This window comes from Dromiciops gliroides, chromosome 2 (assembly GCF_019393635.1).
Source record: "Dromiciops gliroides isolate mDroGli1 chromosome 2, mDroGli1.pri, whole genome shotgun sequence".
Lineage (NCBI taxonomy): Eukaryota > Metazoa > Chordata > Mammalia > Microbiotheria > Microbiotheriidae > Dromiciops > Dromiciops gliroides.
Window position 1 is genome coordinate 551,548,955 of NC_057862.1, and position 23,648 is coordinate 551,572,602.

At 40.4% G+C, this 23,648-nt stretch overlaps 1 protein-coding gene across 1 annotated transcript in view; it reads left to right on the forward strand.

Moving 5' to 3' along the window:
- Positions 1-23,648, forward strand: part of ABHD12 (abhydrolase domain containing 12, lysophospholipase) — a 155,084-nt gene that overhangs the window by 128,921 nt on the left and 2,515 nt on the right. Inside the window, 7 exon segments of the mRNA XM_043984474.1 lie at positions 3,161-3,206; positions 10,787-10,916; positions 11,420-11,457; positions 13,660-13,739; positions 16,531-16,613; positions 18,660-18,738; positions 21,907-22,034. Of these exon segments, the coding sequence (XP_043840409.1) occupies positions 3,161-3,206; positions 10,787-10,916; positions 11,420-11,457; positions 13,660-13,739; positions 16,531-16,613; positions 18,660-18,738; positions 21,907-22,034 (584 nt within the window).

Here is a 23,648-nt window from a genome sequence, read left to right on the forward strand (position 1 = left end):
CTCCAAAAAAGAAAAGAAAAAAATGAAGGAGAAAAAATTCAATAAGGTGAATTTTCAAGGCCATCTCAAATTGTGATGAAGGTGCTTCTGTACTCATGAAGTTTAAATGTTTATCCTGTATTCTATGGAAGGAATAGGCCCATCCTGCCTCAGTCCTCCTGAGGGTTGTCTCTCTGTTGAATCATCACTGTGTTCCTCTTAAAATCACTGGCTCCTGTGATACTGGTCTGAACCACACTGCTGTTGCAGGCAAAGCCCCTGTCTTTCTCTATCTCGCTAAATCTCTCTGATTCAGGACATTTCTCTGTGCTGTCAGGTCAAAAGTGACATATAACTAGGGATGTGCTTTCCTCCCTTCTATCTCAAATAAAAGACATCTAAATGTTTAAGAGCGCAATGCCTTCCCAGGCAGAAAAGAATAACAGAAAACCAGAAATAGTTCAATGACCTATAAAATATATGCCTCAGCTAATTTTCTCCAGATTAACAGATCAGCCAGCATTCTGGGCCTCAGAGGTACATTTCTTGAGTTGGGACTATCATTCTGTGAGCTGCCACCACTTAGGAGGAGAAAGGGGGATGTTAAAAAAGCTTTTAAAGTGGATCTTTGTGGCCCACATTAAAAGAAAAAGTATTCCATTCCTTCTCCCTATGAGCCACCTACAGTCCTGTAGCCTCCCTGGGAGATCAAACAAGAGGGCAGGACTGGTCTCTGTGGCTTTTGTATATATTTAGCTGAGAAGGTAGGAGTTGTAGGCTTATCCTTGTGACCCTCTGAGTAGTGCCCTTTTGGTCTTTGATGGAAAGTTGCTCAAGGCTCCCACGCAGCTTATATCTGCTGCTGTGGTTTACAATTTGACAGGGTAGGTAACAGTACTCTATTCAGGAGCAGCAGATTGTGTGATACTTCCCAGGTGGGTTCACTTAGTTTTACTAGCCAAATAGCCAAATAGGCTATAGAATGATATTGGACAAGATAATTTCTGAAAGTGTTGGCCCATGGAGCAGTGTCCCCCGTGTAGAGTTTCAACTTGACCGTTTTAAGACCTGTTTTTTTTGTATCTCACTCTCTGTCACTTGGGGCCCAATTAAATAAATTTCTATCAAGTAAACAGATGAACTTGAGTGAAAGCTGATGGGAGGATGATGCCCTGTAGTGATTAGATTAAAAAAATGTGACATCAAATTTCAAAGATTTATTGATAACATAAAGCATTTAGGGAGTAATTGTAGTCAGGCAGGCACATTGGGTTCGTACTGAATAGAGCCCAGTCTCTTTCTTCTCAGACAAAATTTCAAGTAATGAGTTTTTCAGCGAGTATGTGAAATAGGTGACTATTCTCCAAGTCAGAGGCCTTTAACATCTTTTGTGTTGTGGAGCCCTTTGGCAGACTGGTGAAACCTATGGACCCTTTCTCACAATGACATTTTAAAATGCATTAAAAAATGTATGTGATTACAGAGGAAACCAATTATCATGAAATAAAGATGTAGGTGTGGTTTTTTTTCTTTTCTGCAACCAAGTTTGCAGACCCGCTTGAAACCTACCCCAAGGTTAAGACTTCTGCCTACAAACCACAGCTCTAACTGGAGTAGAAGTTTCCCTTTCCTCAGTTTCTCAAATGCAGTGAATTTTTTTTTCCCCAAAAAAGTGCTTTCTTTTCTAGTCAACAAAGTAGAATCTGGAAGCTTGGATAGTTTGCTGTAGGCATGATATTCCCTTTACTAAAAAGTTTCCTTTTATACTCCTATTTTCAGTAATTCCATTGCTAGCTAGCATATAAAGAAGTCAGAAATAGACTTCCTTCTTTATTGAGTGGAGTTTGTGATATGAAGCACACATTTGTGAAAAAGAAGGAATTGGAGGCAGAGTAAAAGAAGAGACTAGGGAAGTATCCTGGCTCAGATTGCTTATAGAGATTCTAGTTTACAAGCTAGAAGACTTTAGGGATTATCTAGAATAACCCTTTCATTTAAGAAAGGAGGAATCGAAATGACTTACCCAACCAGGGTCACACAGGTAATAAATGGCAGAGCTTTGATTTGAACTCAGGTCCTGTGACTCCAAGTTCCTCAGCACTCAGAAGAACAAGATTGAACAGAGCAAGATTTAATGATAGGATTATTTCCTATATCCCTTTATCAGGTAGTGCTCCAGTGACAGTAAGTAGCTTCATCTATGCAGTTGTTTCAGCTTTATGGGTAATACTGTGCCTCTGTCCTCTTACCTAGAGTTTTGACCTGTTTGGTGAGGGTTCGGTTGTTAATCAGTCATTTCAGTCGTGTCCAACTCTTTGTGACCCTTGGCAAAGATACTGGAATGGTTTGCCATTTCTTTCTCCACCTCATTTTACAGATGAGGAAACTGAGGCAAACAGCTATGAACTCAGGAAGATGAGTCTTTCTGAATCCAGGCCCATTCCTCTATCCACTGCACCACCTACCTGCCCTTTGGTGTGAAGGTAGGGACATTAATAAAGAGATTTTCAGTAAGTTGGAGCTGGGTTTTTGTTTTTTTAGAGTTGGTTTGTTTTGGGTGCTTTTTTTTTTTTTCCTTAGTAATAGATTTGATTCTACTAACAGCTGAAATAAGGATAGAGTGGATAGAATGCTGGGCCTGGAGTCAGGAAGACCTGAGTTCAAATTCTACCTTAGATACTTATTTATTAGCTGTGTGACCCTGGGCAAGTCACTTAACCCTGTTTGCTTCTGTTCCATGAAGAGTCAGACACGACTGAAACAACTCAACGACAACGTTGCAGAGCAGAGTACAACTGGAGCTCTTCCTTTGCTACTTTTAAGAGTCCAAGCAACCCTACTGTAAACTTCTTCCTCTACCTCCTGGGTCTTTTGGCTTGGGAAGTAGAATCTGAGACAAGATGTTTATCCTGGGACCTGTAAAAGAACCTTTAAAATATTCCCTAGAATTAAAAATAACTGAGAGTGGAAAAATCCCCTCATAAGGTCAGCCCTTGTGAGGCTTGTACGGTAAGGAAGGTTACAGCAACTTAATTAACTTATAGATGTTACGTGTGCTAGTTATGCTCAGGACCTACCTGGAAATATATTAGCTAGGCTTTTTAGGTAAGAGTACAGCTCTTTGTGAGACAGGCATTTGTTTTTGCTGCAAAAAATATATGTGTTTCTTTTCCCTTTGCAGGTTCTGAGTTCCCTTGGTTACCATTAGTCACCTTTGGATTACAGAGGTGAGATTTATTTTGAAGCAACTTTGAAGAACATATTATTGACCTCTTCTCTCTTCCTTAAACCTTATGCTTTCTTTAAACAGTCTCTTTGACAGAGCTGAAGAATCCAATTATTTTCTATGTTATAATCTTCCTTTAGGGTCTTTTTTACTATGTGAGAATGGCAGAAAGGGAAAATGGAAATGGCTTTCTTCTGACCTGGTTTCCTGCGAGTCTCTTCCATTACTGATTATCTTTTCCTGCACATAGACAACAAACAGATGACTGTCCCATTGCAGAAACCATAAAGTTAATGAAATGGCTCTACACATCCATGCATGCAATATGTTTTAATAAGCACCATTTTTTGTTGGGAAAAAACCTTCCTCTCCCAAACTTGATACTTTTCTTTTTTCTGGAGTTAAAAAGCAAAACACATAAAATGAGCACCTAATGAAGATTGTACATGAAATTGGAAACCTCTTAAAAAACTTGTTTTTCTTTATAAATATATAGTAATTTTCCTTCTATTCCTTTTCAAAGCTGTCCTACTCATCTCTTTCCTTCTGAACTTCCTATTGTTTGTTTCTATGCATCTTTTAAAATGCTTCAATAACTTTCTTTTATCTGTTAGTTTTATTTATTTATTTTTTGGGCAGTGCTATTGCTAACCTTGAGCTTTCCCTCAACATTCCTCCCCCAAATAGGGGGAAGGGAACCCCTGTAACACATTTGCATAATTAAGCAAAACTAATACATATATTGCCCACATCCAACACTCATTTTGTACCTTGAGACTTCTTTGTTAGGAGGTACTTCATCATCTAGAGTTATGGTTGGTTATTTCATCGTTCAAATATCCCTCGAAAGAAAACAGATCGTTCCCTCATTTTCCTATGTTTTCCTTCCCTTTTGAATGAAGCAGTTTACTTTATGCCTGAAAACCTTGCTAACTGCAAACCTGCTTCTCCTTCTCAGTTTCATTTACTAAAATGTTTGTACATGCTTAACAGATTTTCACTTGTTCATTTATTGCAAAAATAAGAAAAATACTTTATAAAAACTTCAAAAATACATCTCACAACTATACTTTTATGAAACCAGGGGGGAAAAAACACAAAACATGAAAAGGACTTGACGGACTGATTTAAACTTGACTGAAAAAATTACTACAGGAACCTTTGGGGCTAGGACAGTGGCTTTTTTTTTTTTTAAGCTCTCATCCCTCTTCCCTCCTTCCCGTGTACACAGTAAGTGCTTGATAAATATCTGTTGGGTGGGAGTGAGCGTTGCTCTTCAAGAAAAACTTTCTTCTGGACTAGTAGACATAGTTTAATTTTCTGAAAAGATTTTGATCCCAAAGTTGATTGGAAACACTAACATTAAAAAAATCAGCTCCTTCTTCAGCGGAATTCACTGAGGTGTAACTACATTCAATGCTTTATAAATTGCTTTAATAAATGGGAGGAAAGGTACAGATAATACCCAGTAGGAGCTAATAAAAAAAAAAGTTTTTCCACAGTTTGAAATGTGGTTTTGGACTTGCATTTGAATTTTGACATGGGGAATTCACATATATCATTAAATAAATTCTTTGCTACTCTGAAGATTTGATTCAGGAAGAACTGGAAGGAACGTTAGTTAGCCCTCTCCTATTATGCACTTAATCTGAACTCTTCCTTTTCCCTTCCCTATGGTAGAAACATGCAGCCTAATGGAAAGCACCAGCCTTTGTCGAGCCCCCTTGCTCAATTCTCTGTATCTTAAAAAAGTAGATGAGAAGCAGCTAGGTGGCGCAGTGGATAGAGCACTGGCCCTGGAGTCAGGAGTACCTGAGTTCAAATCAGCCTCAGACACTTAACACTTAACACTTACTAGCTGTGTGACCCTGGGCAAGTCACTTAACCCCAATTGTCTCACTAAAAAAAAAAAAAAAGTAGATGAAATTACATATGGCTGGCAAAACTTATGCAGCCATCCTCTGTTGAGTTCTCATCAATTTAAAATCCGTTGTTGCTACTATGCATGACTCATTGTCCTTGCCATGTCAGTGATACCCTATAGAAGGAGTTTGGGTAGACTGCTGATTTCACCGTGTGTATGACAGGGCCTTGTCATGGCATAGATTTGCATGTCTGAATTGGAGCCAGTGATGTGTACAGGAAAAATTCCTTGTGAGTTTCATTATAAAGGTATGCTCTTACATGGCATTTAAAAGAATCTGTTTCCTGAGTAACTTGAAATTATGGTTCAACTCAAGTCAGCAGGCATTTATTAATCTCATATTATGTATGTATCAGGCATTGTGCTGCTTAGCTGCTATAAAAGGAATTCCCTGGCCTTTCCACAGCTCAGCAAATGAGCTGTGTGTGCTACTATTGAATAAGAAAGCAGCCTTGAGACATTGACAAAGGGAAAAGTTACTGGCTTTTGCTTCAACGGGCTGACTTCTCTGATGTCTGTATTTTTTTAAAAATTTCTTTCTCAGGCCATTCCTTTTTCTTCCCTCCTCCTTGAATCTTCTTCCTTCCAATCCTTCCAACCTAAACCACTGAATCCACAGGTATTTATTGAGCACCTACTTTGTGCCCGATATTATCTGAATACCACTAGAGATACAAAAGGAGAGATGTGGCCTTTGCCCTAAAGGGGTTAGATTTAAAATTAATGCGAACTCAACAGAGGATAGCAGGATAAATTGGGCCAGCCATATGTAGTTGCATCGGCTTTTTAAAATACAGAGTTGAGCAAGGGAGCTCAGTGGAGAGGGGTGCTTTCCTTTGGGCTGTGTGCTTCTGCCAGAGGGTAGGGGAAAGGAAGAGCTTAAGTGGATGAAATAAGAAAAGGACTAAATTTCCAGCTCTTCTTGAAAAAAGACTTCAGAGTTGCAAAGTATTATTTGCTCAAAGAAATATTTCACTCCCCGTCCCCCCACCAGTTGGGGAGAACAATGAGGAAGACTGTCTACCTAGAGCAAAGAGTCTGTGTTTGAGACTAGGGGAAAATAAAGTTAGATAAATGATTCAGTCAATAAGGTGGAGGCTAGATTATGAAGGGCCTTCAAAGCCAAGTTGAGGTGTGTGGAGTTCTTATAATAGGAAACAACTGTAAGTTTTTATGCTAGAAAGAAACATGATGAAAGGAGAGGATTAGAGACTGGACCCAGGGATGCCACGTGTCATAGAGAATCCTAGTGTGAGGTGCTGGTGACAGTGACAATGGAGAGGAAAGGTCTAGTCTGAGAGAGTTTGAAACTTCAGTTATCTCTCCCAGCGACGACAGCGTGACGTGAAATGTGGCAGTGACCAGGAGCCCTCCAATGAGCATATCTGGGGTCCCAACTATGGGAGCCCATTGATGACTGTTGGGGATCGTTCCCTCCTCTGAACTCTTGTGGCCTTTACTATTTGTACCATTTATTCAGCACTTATCAAATACTGCCTTGTATTGTTGTCTTTTTACAAATATGGCATGACTTCCCAATGATATTGTGAGCCCTTTGAGGGAGGGGGAACCGTGTCTCATACTTCCTTGTATCCTTAATGCAACATACAATACCTCATACAAAGCAGGCACTTTAAAACAAACACAACAAAACAAACAAACTGTCATGAGCAGCAGCATAGATTTTTCACTCTGAAACTTTAGAACACTTCCCCAGAAGATGGGCTGGCAAAAACCTTATTGTTTCTCCTTATCCACTCCACACCTATTATAGCCATTTTGTAACCTTCCAGGGCCTGGGAAGCAGGTTTTACTGCCCCATGTCCCATGGCTTTTGCTTATGCATCAAAACTGGTTCCTTCTAAACCTTGTGATGCCTTTTAAAAAAAAATCATTTGATGATGACTCATTGCCAAGCTGCTCGAAAAAACAGCAGCCATTGATTTCTCTTTGAGATACTAAGGGGAAGAAAGATAAAGGGAAAAGATCTATATATTTTTAAAAAACATGTTAAAAAACATGCCCACTGAGGACTGAGGCAAAATTCCTGACTTTTCTTTTTGTTACTGTGTCAAGGCAACTTCTGTCTCCAAGAGGCCTGGAGGTCTGAAGCCGTGAGGGGTAGAAAAGCCACAGACTTCTCTTAATGCTCCTCTTTAGCACAAGCTTGTCCAGCCTATTGTAAGGAGTTGCACTCAGTTCTGTAATAATTGTTGGAAGATTTCCAAAAAGGCTCACCTGAAATGACTAGCATTTAGTTTCTTCTGCTGCTACCTTGGCAGCATCTACTTAGGGAGAAGCATTGAAGCACAGGATCCAGAGAAAAGAGGAAAGCTGGACTTAAAAAAGGCATGGGAGTACATGTGACAAATATTAAGCAGCCCTGTTTAAGGACTACTGTGCCAGAACTGGCTCTGGAAAAACCAAAAGGACATACTACAGACAAAAATAACAATCTCCCCTTTCCCCTCAGGCTGCCCTTTTCACTTTTCCCTTTGGCTGCGAAATTTAACAAAGGAGCAGTCTCTCTCTATTCACTGCTTCCAGCAGTCCACTTTGCACTCAATTTCTTGCAATCTGGATTCCTCTGTTGCCATTCTATTGAAATTATTCTATTCCAACTCATCATTTGACCTCCCTGATGGCCAGATCTCATCACCTTTTTTCAGTGCTCATTGTCCTTGACTTGTCTGTAGTATTCAAACTGTTGACTGTCGCCTTTCTCTTGGCTTTTGTGACACAGCACTTGCTTGAGTCTCCCCCTATCCCTGAGACTACTTTTTGTCCTTATAATTGGTTCCACTTCTGTGTCCTGATCTGGGGCATCTTTGATTCTTTTCTGTCTTCACCCTCTTCCTTGGTGTTCTCCAGCACTCTCTTGGCTTGACTTACAGCCACTAAAGCAGGTAACTCTCAAAATCCAGAGCCATATTTTCCATTACCTACTGGACATTTCCATTTGGATAGCCCATAACCACCTCAAACTGAAAATGGCTAGAACTGAACTCTTCATCCTTCCCTTTGAAACCTGCCCCTCTTTATGACTTCTCTGCTTGTGTTAATAGTATAATTCTCCTGGTCACCCATGCTTATAATCTTTATTTCATCCCTAACATTCGGTAAGTGGCCAACTAATATTCATTTTACCTCTGCAATTTCTCTGACATTCACTCTCTTCTTTCAGTTCCCTGTCACCTAGAGTACTATAATAGTTTCCTAGCTTGTGTCCCCACCCCCCTACTCTCCCCATTCCAGCCTTTCCCATACCCCATTGCCAGAATAATCTTCCTGATCCTCAGCTTTGATTACATCATCCCTCCCCACAACCCTGCTCAGAAAACTTTCGGTGGTTCCAGTTGCATACAGAACAAATTCCAAACTGGCTTCAGCCTACATTGTCTAACATAATACCCCCTTCTGTACTCTTTATACCTCCCAAATTAGATTGCTCCCTGTCTCTGAAATAGCCCTTGCTTTCCTGCCTCTGGAATTTTGGATTCCCAACCCTCATTTCTTCTTTTTAAACTCCTGCCCATTTTAAAAGGCCCAGCTCAGATGATACCTCCTTCATGCAGTCATCCTTGATTCTTTCCCCCCCTTCCAAGCTGGGAATGAACAGCCCTTCCTATGGACCCTCAGAGTACTTTGTTCATTGTTCTTAAGATTTTAGTATATTGTTTTCATTTACTGTTATTTATGCATATGTGTTATCTCCCCTGTTAGACCATAGAATCCTTGAGAGAAGCACCCAAGTCTCATTTGTCTTTGTGTCTTCTCTAGCACTGAACATTTTTCCTTGGCCAGAATAATGGATTTGGACTTGACATGCCTAATAAAGGCTTGGTGATACTGAAAAAGAACTCCACCGAACAAAAATGAAGGAATTCCAATTTATGGTCCAAATCATGGAGGTCAGCACAATGTGCCTCTGATTCTGCCATTAACTGCCAGTGTGACTCTGGGCGAGTTGCTTCCCAATCAGTCAATAGGTAAACATGTATTAAGCACCTACTTTGCCCAAGGCACTATGCTAAACTCAGAATACCCCAAAAGTCCCTGTGCTTAAGGAGTTTATAATCTAATGGGGGAGACAACAGGTAAACAATTATACAAAGAAAGCTATGCGCAATCAATAGGAAATAGCTAACAAAAGGAGGGGTTTAGAATTAAGAATTGGGAAAAATCTTCCTGTAAAATATGAGTTTTTGGTTGGGGCTAACTTTGGGCTTTGTTTTTTTTTTTCCTATGAGGAGGTTCAGTTATATGCTTGCTCATGTCCCTTCCGGTGCTAAAAAAAAATTGCAAGACTTTTCAATCAGTTTTCATGAAAGTCAAACAGGTTCAGGAAGTTGAAAACACTGTCCAAATTCTAGATGTGAAATTATCTGTTGTTATGATACAGATCAGAAATTATATCAGGAATTTTATGACAGACATCACATATCTTCAGTTACTACAGGTAATCCCAAAGTGACCGCTTCAGATTCAGTGGTAGTAATTATTATTCTATGCAGCCCCCCCTCCCCCCCCCAAAAAAAAAGTTACCTTGTATTTATTTTGTATGTGTGTGAATGAATTATATACACACACATTTTCTCCCCCAATAAGTTTCATTGCCTAGAGGGAAGGAGGTGGGGGGAGGGGTGAAATGTAAGGGAAGGTTTGTAATCTGTGATAGCCATCATTGTGAATGGCACTCTGAGGTGGTTTGTGGGTAGAAGGTCACAGTTTTCTCTGGGAGCACTAGGTCAGTAGAGCTAGTGATTACAAATTACCAGGAGGGTAATTGCCATGAGCCACTCTTTCCAGTGCCTGCATTCTTTCAAGCTTTAGAAATCAGCATATTTGCTTGGAAACAAGTTTCAATTGAAGAATAAATTAGGGTTTCAAGCTATTTGGAGTCTCACAGAATTGCAGTTTGCTACAGCTGGAAGGGGACTTCAGAGATCACCTGAACTAAATCTCTAGTTTTATAGGTGAGGAACCTATGAGGTCCAAAAAACTATAAAGATTTGCCCAAATGTCTGATTAGTGGGAGAGCCTGAATCTTAGACCCATCTTTCCCAATTCCCAGTCCTGAGCTCTTTTCCACTGTAGCTTACTAGTTTATATACGAGGGTCCAATGAGAATATTTGTAAACCTTAAAACATTTTAAAATGTTAGCTATTATTACTGTTATTGTTATGACAACTCTCATCCCATTATCCTTCACTCTGTGCTGCTTCTGCAGTCAGTGTAATGTGGTGAAAAAGTGCGTGACTGTGGCGGGTGCTGACTCATAGAATCTCACAATTAAGACTCTGAAGGGACCTTGGGTTATTCAGCCCATCCCCTCATCCCTGGTCATCCATATTCTTCTTGAGTTCTATAACAGGGAGCTAACTAGCCAGGGAAGCTCATTCATTCTATTGCTGGACAGCCCTCATTGTTGGGTTTTTTCTTCATTGTGCTGAAAGCTACAACCCATTGAAAAGCTGGTGGAGCTTCCACCCATTGCCATCGGTCTTGCTTTCTCAATAGGATCTCAATAAGCCTCCTTCTTCTCCATGACAGCCCATAAAGGATCACTTTATGGGCATGCAAATAATTTGTATTTGACAAATGGCTTTAAATGTTAAGATCTTTCATTTGCTCTTTCTCCGGACTCCTTTTCTAGGCTGGGGTGATTCAGTAGGAACTCCAACAGAACGGGGAATGACCTATGATGCGCTACATGTTTTTGACTGGATAAAAGCAAGAAGTGGTTACAATCCTGTGTATATTTGGGGCCATTCATTGGGCACTGGGTAAGATTTCCATTCACCTGGCATTTATTAAATGCCTTTGGCTGGGGAAGTTGGGGTGTGATTACCTTTAAATTATCACCCTGTCCAAATCTATTGTTCAAACCGCGTTTCTGAGCCTTATCCCTAGGTATTTTCCATTTGTTATTATCATTAAACACTGTGGAATGGTGTAATTGATTAGCATCTAGTAGACCAGATCAAACCAATGATAAAACTATGACACTTGCTCACTGTGTGACCTTGGGCAAGTCAGTTGATTTCTTTGTATCTTTCTACAATGCTATGTAAAGTTCATTGGTCACTATTCTTCCTGAAAATGCTGCACAGGTTCCCATCTGTCAAATTATGGTTTCCTTTAATTAAAAAAAAATTTTTTTCATATCATTTCATTGGTGGTGCTTTATATCTATCCTGTTGGGGGCTTAAACCATTCTTGTCTTGATTAGGAGGTAGAAAAGGATTGATTTATTTATAATTAATTTGCTTATCTTTTTTCTTTCTAGAGTTGCAACCAACTTAGTAAGGCGTTTATGTGAACGAGGTAAGGACATCTAAGACCACTAATAAGGTGGCATTTAATGACCATCCTGACTTTTCTGTGGCTATTGCAGTGGCATTATGTACTTATTAAATGAAGTCACTTTTTGGGGGGGTGGGGGGGCCATGAGGGTTAAGTGACTTGCCCAGGTTCACACAGCTAGTAAGTGTCTGAATCCAGGGCCAGTGCTTTATCTACTGCGCCACCTAACTGCCCCCAAATGAAATCACTTAAACTGAAGCAACAGTTTTATATCACATGTTCTCTTATACCTCAGGTTTGCATAGTATTGAGCCCCTCTACCCCCCCCAACTTATTTTGAGTATGAAGTAGGTGTCTATCATCACAATAGAATTAGGGTTGTGTTTTTTCATGGGATCTGAAATGCTGTTTGGACCTTACCTCTGCCCAATCTATTGTGCGTATTCCTTTTAAGTTTCTCTTCCTCTTCAGCCTTCTTTAGACCTGATATATGAAATCTCAGGGCAGCTGATTCCTTTTTTTTGATAGCTCTGATTATTAAGACATTTTTCTTTATATCAAGCCTAAATCTGTCCTTCTAGAAATTTCACTGACTTAAAGCCACAAACCTCCTGGTAACATGTGAGCTCTACTCTGGCACGTGCAAAAGATTCGTGGGTCTTAGAGATTTTTTTTTAAAAGATTAAAAAAAAAAAAAGCCAAATGCTCCTTAGTATTAGCTTCTCTTGCTATAGGAGTGAGAATCCCCAGCACAGTTCCAGTAGCCATATGCAGTTAATGCCAAGTTTCACACCCATACCTTCCCTGTATTTACTTTCTAAGATAGCTCTGTACTAGGTGGAACTTGATGCCTCTTCCTTTTTACCCCCATCTTTAAATAATCACATTGAAAAAACAACTGGAGCATGGGCCTCAGACATGAGACAAGGGGTCTAGAATCTATTTAACCCAATGGTTATAAGTTGGATTGATCTTGTGCCATTGTTAACTGTGTGACCTTGGGTAAATAGGTCACTTCAAGTCAGTGTTTACATTCATCAAATGGAGATCAGCCTACTTGCTCTACCCACTCTGGGGTTGAGAGGTTATTGTGAGGATCATGGAATCTGAGTTGGAAGAGAGTCACAGTCAAATCCACAAACATTTATCTAGCCCCTGACAACAATATTAGGAAGCAGGTGCTATTATGTATGATCCTCGTTTCCCGGTTGAGGAAACTGGGCAGGGAGAAGTGGTGATTAATCCAGGGTCACACAAGCCAATAAGTGTCTGAGTCTGGATTTGAACTCGGGTCTTTCTGACTCTGAGCCCAGTGCTCCACCTTGCTGCTTCATCTCATCCCACTCTTATTTGAAAAAATAAGAAGTCAGAGAAAAGTTGTAGATCAAAGTAAGGAAAAAATGTCCGAACAAGAACCAATCTTTCCTCCACATTCTTTGCTTGAAGACCTTTGGTGAGGGGGAATTTGCTTCCTGAGCCTTTTCTTTTGGTTAGCCCTGTTGTTTGGAAGCCTTCCTTACATGCATTGGAAATCTGCCTCTTTGCAACTTCTGCTCATTGCTTTCTGCCCTGGGGACCAAACAACAAATCTAATCTGTCTTGCACATGAGAGCCTTAAGTCTTTGCTTCTCCAGGCAAAACATCTCTAGTTCTTTCTTGTAACATGACCTCTAGGCCCTTGTCCATACTGCTTACCCCTCCTCTGGACACTCCCGCTTATCAGTATCTTTCCTAAAACGTGTGGCCCAGAATTGAACAGTCTTCTAGATATGGCTTAACTGGGGCAGAGTACAGTAGGACTATCACTTGTTCCTGGAAACTGTGCACACCCTGGGCCCTCCAGATCAGTGACCAGCTTGATAAGAATGGAATGGGGTGGATCTGCACAGGGTGTATCCCTGGTCACGTGCTTGAATTCCATATTGTTTTTAATGGCGATTCTTTTTTCTTTCCCTTTGGACGAAGGCTTTGGATTAGATATGAACCTCTGAGGGCTTTTCCAGCTCTAAATTGGTGCCCCAAAGGGTCAGAGTCACCAGCAGAATGTAAAAAGGCTAGGCTGGAGCCATGGGCACTTAACTCTCCAGAGCTTTGTCTGGCAAGGACTTTCCTCACATCCCTTTGGCACAGTTTCTGATGGGTACATTCAGGGGCACTTAAAATGGCATCATCTTGCCAGGGCTTATTGCGTGATCATGTTTACTTTTTCTTTCCCTTCTCTAGAAACTCCTCCAGATGCCCTCATATTGGAATCTCCATTTACAAACATACGTGAAGAAGCAAAAAGTCATCCATTTTCAGTGGCAAGTAGTGATTTTTCCAATGGATTTTCCTGGTTTCATTTTAAGTGCAGGTCAACACTTGCCTGCACACAGACTCTGTTACTGGTGTGAAGCAAGATGTAGGATAAAAAATGTTCTCACATAGGCCATTCAGAGGAGAAGGAGTCAAACCCCAAGAGAAACTCTCCAACTGGTATGAATTTACTTGGGTCTTGGGAGACCTGACTGTGCACTCTTCAGAAATGGGGAGCTCAGTCTTTTGGCAATTTCTTTAGTGAAATTATTTCTTAAAGAATTGTTGGATCTGTTCTCTGAGCCCACTTCTCTTCCCATTATCTTCACTTCTCATCCTGCCAAATGTACATACTAGGTGATCTAGGATTAGAAACTGGAAATTGTGGGAGTATCTAGGTGGCACAGTGGATAAAGCACCAACCCTAGATTTAGGAGGACCTGAGTTCAAATCCTGCCTCAGATACTTGACACTTACTGGCTGTGTGACCCTGGGCAAATCATTTAACCCTCATTGCCCTGCAAAAAAAAAAGAAAGAAAGAAAGAAAAGAAAAGAAATTGGAAACTGAATTTAAAAGGAAAGGTTCTTTGGGTTTGCCAGACAGGTGGGATTATGGGGATACTAAGGACACACACACACACACGTGTATGTATATATGAATATATACATATGTGTACATGCATGCACATACATAGTGCTGGCTTCCACCATAGAGTCCCAATGCTAATTTCTCTTGCTTGTTTCCTCGAAATTCATGGGTTCCCTTGTATTTTTTTGGAGCACCTTGAATAAAGAAAACTCTGGGGTTCCCCTTTAAATTGTGGTGTCACAGAGGTGCATTGCTTGAGGCAGGGGCCATTTTAATTGGCTGCCTGCCGCCGGCCAGCCCCCCCCCCTCAGGTCCTCCTAAATCTAGGGCTGGTGCTTTATCCACTGTATCACCTTGCTGGACCCCCCATTTTAATCTTTATTTTTAAAATTTCCTTTTCCAGAATATTTTGTGATTCAGCTATCTCTTATGAAGAAAAGGACTTCAGGCCCCTACTTTCTTCCTGTGTAGGAAGACTATCATTTGGTTTTAATCCTTTCATCTCAAAATTAATACCACCAAAGTAGAAACTGACCTTGTTTGAAAGTCAGCCCGGAAGCCAGATTTTCACAGACTGATAAAAATCTTGCTATCTTGGCATGATTCAGTTTATTATCTTTTCCCCATAATAACAGAAACTTAGAGTAACAAGCTTTTTTTTTGGGGGGGGGGTGAGGCAATTGGGGTTAAGTGACTTGCCCAGAGTCACACAGCTAGTAAGTGTCAAGTGTCTGAGGCTCGATTTGAACTCAGGTACTCCTGACTCCAGAGCCGGTGTTCTATCCACTGTGCCATCTAGCTGCCCCAACAAGCATTTATTAAGTGCCCACTATGCATGAGACTAAGGATTTAAAAAAACAACAACCAACAAACCATGGCCCCATAGGCCTAAGAGCTCAGACTCAACTTGATTTGAAGGCTCTGGGTGCTTAGGTGAGGGTGGGGAGATAGTACAGAAAAGAGAAGAGGGTGGAATTAGGATAAACCTGCCCTATTGTATCCTATTTTGCTGAATACCAGCACTACTGGAAGAACTCTCCTTCCATCTTTTTTCCTCTTCATAGTGGATGAGGAGGGAGGAGAGCATGATACCTAGACTGCTGGATTCAGAGTCAGAAGAGCTGGGTGGAAATTCTGGCTCTGTTACTGTGACCTTGAGCAAAGGTGTCCTTGTTAGTGCCATCAAGGAAAATAGAAGCTCTTTGAGGTCAGGGGCTGGCTTCTATCTGTGGCCTTGTGCAGAGTACACACTGAACAAAAGTTCTGAATTTCATTGAATATTACACTGAGTGCCTCTTTTCATGGAGGGAAAAATGCTAATAAGTAGCGTTAAAATAGCTTAATAGATTATCTTTCTCGTGAATATTTTCAATTTTAAAGGGAACCTTGGGTAAAGGGCAGTGGGTAATTCAAAGCAATAATTCTCTACTGGTATAATTTCTGTTTCTGAATGACCTGGGTTAGAGAGAAGTTTGGGGATAACACTAGCCTACTTTCTTATTTATTAGGACAGCCCTCACTGGGCATTAGTGTTTGATATAATCAATGAAACCAAACCCATTAAAAATGTCCTTTAGTTATAGCTAAAGGTAAAGGCAAGAAAAATGTAGGAGTAGATGTGAATCTCTTTGTATTTGCATAATTTTTCACATCCTCAATGAATTTATTCATTAATTAACCCTTTGAAGCATTTGTTACTTAAATTAAATTGGAAGTAATTATTTAGACTTTTTAATTCAGATTCAGTTCAATAGACATTTATTTATTGGGCTTAGAACCCTGGGCTAGGTAGGGGGCCTAATGGAAGACATCTGGTTTAGATAGATATGCTCCCTGCTCTTAGTGAGCTTGCAATCTGAGGTGGAAAGGGCAGTGCATGAGTAATATATGAGATGTGTGAAGTTTGAGGAAGAAAAGTCATTGCTACCAGGGGGAAATTGGGAAAGGCCTCATGGAAGAGGAGTGATATTTGAGTTGGGCTTTAATGGATGGGTTGGAATGCAGTGGGGAATTGGCAGAGAGGGCATTCTAGGCTTGGGTAGCAACATAAGCAGAAGCAGGACAATGGGGCATGTGCAGAGACCAGCTGTTTGTGCAAGTTGTTTTGGAATGTAGGATTCCTTGAAGAGCAGCATGTGAGAGAGTGCTAGAAAGCAGAAGGGATTATGTTAAACATATCTGTCAATTCCTGTCTGTCTTGTGTCTCCAGGTCTACCGATACTTTCCTGGATTTGACTGGTTCTTCCTCGACCCCATCACTAGCAGTGGGATTAAATTTGCCAATGATGAAAAGTAAGTGGCCGTTCTTTCTTCTGAAGCTTTCTTTTCTTCTCCGTATCTTTTGGGCAAAGGAAATGTGGAGGTAGCAAAGCTGAAGTATCTGGTCTTTTACTACCAACTTAATTAAAAAGCACTGATTTATCAGGCAGAAGCCCCGATTTTTCCCAGGTCTGTAATGGGAATGTTTTACCGTCCCAGTGAATTTTGTATTCCAGGTGGGCCCACAGTGTCACTTAATCTTTACTTTTTTTTCCTCTATTCCAGACCTAACAACTTAGTACGACTAATAAACTCAAAAACATGTGCTTTAAAGAATGAGAGGAGAGGGGGAAAAAACAAAACCAAAAAAACCCTGAATTCAAATCTGGCCTCAAACACTTGACACTTACTAGCTGTGTGACCCTGGGCAAGTCACTCAACCCTCATTGCCTCACCCCCCAAAAAAGAGGGGGATTACAGATTTCTTTTGTGAAGCTAGGTGGCACAGTAGATAGAGCCCTGAGTCTGGTATCAGGAAGACTCATTTTCTTGAATTCAAGTCTGGCCTCATTTACTAGCTGTGTAACCCTGGGCAACTCACTTAATCCTCTTTGCCTCAGTTTCCAGTGGCAAACCACTCCATTATCTTTGCCAAGCAAACCTCCAAATGGGGTTACAAAGAATTGGATACAGCTGAAAAATGACTGAACAACAACTTCTCATATATAGATAGTAGCAGAGGGAAAGAGTGTTGGGCTTAAGAGTTGAAGAAGATGTTGGGTGCACATTCCACCTGTGACACTTCCTAGCTGTGCATGTCTGTCTGTCGATTTATTTAATCTCATTGTGCTCCAGGCACTTCCCACTTCACTACTGAGGCATAGACATTTGGATCTGCATTCCTAGAAAAGAGTAGGTGTGTGGACATGAATTTACTAAATTGTCAGAGTGTGCAGGGTGTACCTTGACTTATATGACCCTGAGCTTTCAGAGTCCCAGTTTGGTCCTGAAGTGGCCTTTGAGAAGGACCCAGTATCTAGTTTATTGCATCGCACACAAGCAGGAGCTTAATAAATATTTGTTCACTTGGAATTGAATCACCAGTCACAAAAGATATTTCATCACATTATGAAATGTCTCATAGAAGGATTCTTTTAAAAACTAATCTCTCCTCATGCCTTCTAAATTATTTGATTTACATACCTTATAGTAGTCTGTTTACACACTACTTTTGGGGCACCATATCTGTTTTATAAAAAGAGAAACAGACCTTGCAGCAAATATCTATATTTTATTTTCTTAAAAAAATTGTAGGGGCTGATTTTGGTGAAGATTTTTGACTTGATAAAGTGTACAAATCACCTAACAAAGGTAGAACTTCCTTATTTTAAAAAGGATGTAATAAAATACTATTGAATATGTAATCAATTAAATTTGCTTTGCAACTGTGTACCCATTTAAATAAAATTCAATCCTTAAAATGCCCTAACTACTCTTTAATTATTCCCACAACATCTACATCACTATTTTTGTCTATTCCCATTCACTTTCCTCTTGTATGGTCATAATTATTGTATATTCTGTTTTTACTGTCTCTGCATTATTCCATAAAGTTCTTTTCATGTTTCTTTTTTTAAAAAAAACACATTTTGCCAATCAGTGATATTGTAGTCTTATAGTACATTAATGTACCAAATGTTATACAACCATTTCCCCTTTTGTTGAACGTTTAACTTGCTTACCATTTTTTGCAATTATATGTAGTTCTCCTCTGATCTATAAAATGAATAGCTCTTTTTGTTGTTGTTTTCAGTGATATTTTCAGGGTATATTAAGTTAGAATTTCTTTATCAAACCTATGAAATCTATTTCATGTTCTCTATTTAAAGAAAAAAATTGAGATTTAACACACACTATAGTAGACCCAAATAGCATAATCGAAGCCAAAATGTCAAATTCCACTTTCCAAACAGCCAAATACTACAAGGGTGAAACTTTCCATGTTCTTTCACTGGTCACTAGGGGCTAGGTTGCTTTCTTGTTTTAGTATCTGTAATTTTGCTGCTGTTTTCGTTCCAGTGTGAAATACATATCATGCTCCTTGCTTATTCTTCATGCTGAAGATGACCCCATTGTGCCATTCCATCTTGGAAGAAAGGTATGTGGTCTTGGTTGGTGATTGGGCAGGAGGGTAAAATGAGTAGGTTATTTGAAAAAATATGGGTCCCTCAGGTAATCAGAAAATTACCTTTGCTACTTGTTGATAAAGAAAGCTAGAAGGATCTCAGAGGCATGAAGTCCAACATCCTTATTTGTCAGGTGAGGAAACTGGCTCAGGGGTGTTCAGTGACTTGACCAAGGTCCCAGAGATAGTATTTGAACCCACATCCTCTGACTTCAGAGGGAGGACTGCACTGGGCTGTTTTAAGGGACCATTGAATAAATGATGTGCTGTAAGCTATGGAAACTAAAAGTTGGGATGCTCTGCCATAGCAGCTATGCCAGCAAACAGGTTCTTAAAGAAAAACAAGGCTTATGGGGAACCTGTTTTTCACTAAAATAGCAGATATGTTTGGAATTGGTGCTGGACTAGAAATGGGACCTACCCTCTCCCCAGCACTATACAAGAGGAAAGTGAATGGGAATAAATAGACAACAATACTGATGTAGACTTAGAGGGTATGACTAAAAAGTAGTTAGGGCATTTTATGGATTGAATTTTGTTTAAATGGATATTGTGGCAAAGCAAATTTAATTGATTATATAGATTTTCAATACTATTTTACTGTGTCCTTTTTAAATAAGGAATTTCCACCTTTGCTAGGTGGTTTGTGGACTATGGAAAAGGCTGATGGACACTAGAGTTTGGTTAAAAATTTGTATACACATAATCACACATGTATACATATATGTATGTGTGTATATATGCAGATATCTTCAAGGAAAGAGTAGGCTGCTTGAGTGATAAGAATAATTTTAAAACATTCATTCACAGATCAGCATAACTTAATTTGTTCACAAGGAAATTGAATTATTATTATCAAAGCCAGGGTAGGGCTAGGTGACCCAGTAGATAGAGCACCAACCCTGGAGTCAGGAGTACCTGAGTTCAGATTTGGCCTCAGATACTTGACACTGTGTGACCCTGGGCAAGTCACTTAACCCTGATTACCTTCACCCCACCCCCCCAAAAGCCAGGGGAAGGAAGAAGAATGTAATTGCAGTGATCTATGGCAGAAGAGCTTCATGTTTGTTGGCTAGAGTCAAGGGGGGGTTAGTTTAACTTCTGTTTTGTAAAGTCATTCCCTGATGAGGTGAGATGAACCATCTCCTTTAACACCTCAAGTCAATGTGTGTAATTAGGGAGGAGATTCTTCTTCTCAGGGTCTGTGCTATTATCAGAAGAATGACACCTCAGGAGTTTGGTTTTATGGCTAGTTCATGATCCCTCCCTAGAGGAAAGATGTATCCAGCAGCAAAGAGCTGATTCTGAAATGGAAGGGCAGAAGACAGGGCAAAGAAGGGACATCTTCTGTAAGTGGAAAGGCCAGGTACCCCAGCTCGGAATGAAGAGCAGGCCGCCTTATTAGTGATGTCAGTCTGGCTTTGAAGTCTCGAATGTTTTACCTTTCTTCCATGATGCCCAAGGCAATTTCCAAGATCCTCAGTGAAATACTTAAGCACTCACTGCAAATGGTGCTTTGTTGGGCACTGTATGGAGCAAATTAAACAGACCAAGGCTTTATCTTTCAGCATCCCATGTAGGGATAGACATGTGTGGGATCATAGATTCGGAGCTGTAGGGGACCTTCAAGACCAATAATTGACCCAACCCCCCTCATTTTACAGATGAGAAAGCGAGGCCAATGGCAGTTATATAAGCATCCAGAAAGCAAAGATTAAATACAACTAGTGCTAAGTCATTTTTTATATGAAAGGGAAGCTGAAATGTAGAATAACATAATTTTTAAAAAAATAACATAACATAGTAAAAAGAATTATTCTCTAGTTGTGACCCTTTGGCTAGTTGGGGTAACAGAGCAGAAAGTCTTTTGTTATACCACAGATAGTCATATGAACCTTTCTTTTTCTCAACAGTCCAGTGGAAGTCAAGGGCATGTTGGGGATAATGAGTCAGATTTTTAAAAACATTCTTTTTAAATGCTCTTCTGAAGTCATCATAGCAATTCCCTAGCAACACTGGGAATTTCTTGATTCCTATTTCAGTGTCTCAAGAGCATGTTAAATTTTCTTCCCTTAACCTTACCTTTTGGGATGTGGTATGATGGAAAGGGATGAGTGCTAATACATTTGAATTTGATTCTCAGCTCTGCTCCTTGTTTATTAGCCCAAGATGATTTCTAGAAGTCATTATGCTCTAATGTCAAGCAGGGGGTTCTTCCTTATGTTTCCAAGGGAAGACAAATTCAGATATATAAGATGGTCTCTCCCCAGAGAAACAGACTATATAATTAGGAAGTTTTATTGTTCTTACTAAAGTCATTTATAGCAGCTCTTTTTGTGGTAACTAAGAATTGGAAATCAAAGGAATGCCCATCGATTGGAAAATGGCTAAACAAGCTGTGATATATGATGATGGTGGAATGTTATTGTGCTATAAGAAATGGCAAGCAGGATGACTTCAGAAAGGCCTGAAAAGACTTGTATGAACTGATGTATAGTGAAATGAGCAGAACCAGGAGAACATTGTACACAGAGACAGCAATATTATTTGATGAAGAACTGTGAATGACTTAACTACTCTCAGCAATACAATGTTCCAAGACAATCCCAAAGGACTAATGATGAAACATTCACTTCCAAAGAAAGAACTGATATTAATTGAACACAGACTGAAGCATGCTATTTTCACTTTCTTTCATTTTTTTCTTTTATTTTCGTACAAAATGACTAATATGTTAATGTTTTTCATAATTACACATTTATAGTTCATTTGATTTCCACCTCAAGGAGGTGGTAGGGAAGGGAAGAAAGGAGGGATAAAATTTGGAACTCAAAACTATAAATAAAAATGTTTATTATTTTAAAAAATTAGGGGCAGCTAGGTGGCGCAGTGGATAAAGCACCAGCCCTGGATTCAGGAGGACCCAAGTTCAAATCCTGCCTCAGACACTTGACATTTACTAGCTGTGTGACCTTGGGCAAGTCACTTAACCCTCATTGCCCTACCAAAAGAAAGAAAAAAAATTAACAGCATTAGGGGCCTAGGAAGATGCTCCCCACTCCCCATGGTCTTTCAAAGTTCATCAATGTGTTATAGGTTCAAGTGTTGTGCTTTACTCTTGTCTCATTTTCTGCTTCTCAGCTTTATAACATCGCTGCACCATCTCAGAGCTTCCGGGACTTCAAAGTCCAGTTTGTTCCATTTCACAGGGATCTTGGCTACAGACACAAGTACATATACAAGAGTCCTGAACTACCTCGAATATTGAGGTAAGGAAAAACAGTGGTAAGAAGGTCTCTTCTTGACTGACTTCAGGTTGCAACCCAGCCAAGAAAGATAACTATGTGAGTCCATCTAGGGAACGGGCCAGCTTCTAGAGAGAGAAAAGGCAGATTGTAGTGGGCTGCACCTGTGGTAGTGAGTTACTCACAAAAGAGGTTTTATGTTGTTTGGAACATGGCGATGAAGTCACTGTCTGATAATATATGACTTAAATAACTATAACCATAATAGATTTGCGTTGCTCCCTTTCTTGTTTGATTTATGGCAACCTTGTGAAATAAACAGGGCAGGTATTTTTTGTCCCCACTTTGGAGCTGAGGAAATTCAAAACTGTAGAGATTGTGAACTCCCTATGATAGTGCCGCTATTGAGTGAGACTAGAACCAAGGCCTCTTGGGTACCTTTCGAGTGTTCTTTCCATTGCACTTCATCTCTGAAAACAAAAGGCATCCAAACAACAAGATCTCCCAAATACTCCTTTCCAGAGACCCTTATGAGTGGGACAGATAATGATTTAAGGTCTTAATGAGGTATTGGGGAGTGATGGTTGGGGTGAGATATCCCTTTAGTTGGTAGGGTTTTTCCCTCTCGTAGGTGCCCTGTGTGAGTTTTGTCTGGCATTCAGGAAGAGCAAGGGGAAATTTAAAAAACTCCTCAGAATGACTTATCTTTTTGTTTCTCTCCCTCTCCTTCCCCTGCTTCCCCGCTCTCCTGTCCTGTCCCTTCCCTCTTGCCATCTCCTCCCTCTCCTTTCTTCCCCATTTGTCTTATTCAGTTGTATCTGATTTTTTGTGACCCCATAGGCCATACTGTCCATGGGATTTTCTTGGTTTGCCATCACCTTCTCCAATAGATTAAGGCAAACAGAAGTTAAGTGACATGCCTGGGCTCACACAGCTACTAAGTAACTGAGGCTGGATTTGAATTCAGGTCTTCCTGACTCCAGGTCCAGCACTCAATCCACTGAGCCACCTAGCTACCTCCTTCCCATACACAGCTGGAAATACTCTGCAGCTCAACATAAGGTTTCTTTCTCAACCCTTACTAGGTGGGCCTTTCTGCCCAGACTTGGTACTATAGTTGCCCTTTCCCCCTTTTGCCCTTGTTGCTGGCCTTTCCTCCGGGCCTCATGCCATTTCCTGAAGTCTGATGCTCCCTTCTGGCCCTATTCCTGTACCACTGGGGCAGAGCTGAGCTGGCAGTCAGTGTAATGGCCCAAGTACCAGGTGCAGAAGTTCAGTTATGAGGTCTGAACGTGGATCAAGAGAGGTGCTGAGCCATCGGTGGAAAAAGAAGATATGAGAGTCTTATCGACCCAAGCATGGACCTCTAGAGCTGATTTAAGCTGCACAGCTGGTAGAGAAGGGGGATAGGCCGAGGGCACCAAAACCAAATCTCAGGTGCTTTGTCTTAGCCCAGGAGCCTCATCCTTCTCGTGCTTGTCCTGAGAGGCTTTAATAGTTATTTCAGGGGCAGCTAGGTGGCGCAGAGCACTGGCCCTGGAGTCAGGAGTACCTGAGTTCAAATCCGGTCTCAGACACTTAAGACTTACTAGCTATGTGACCCGGGGCAAGTCACTTAACCCCAATTGCCTCACTTAA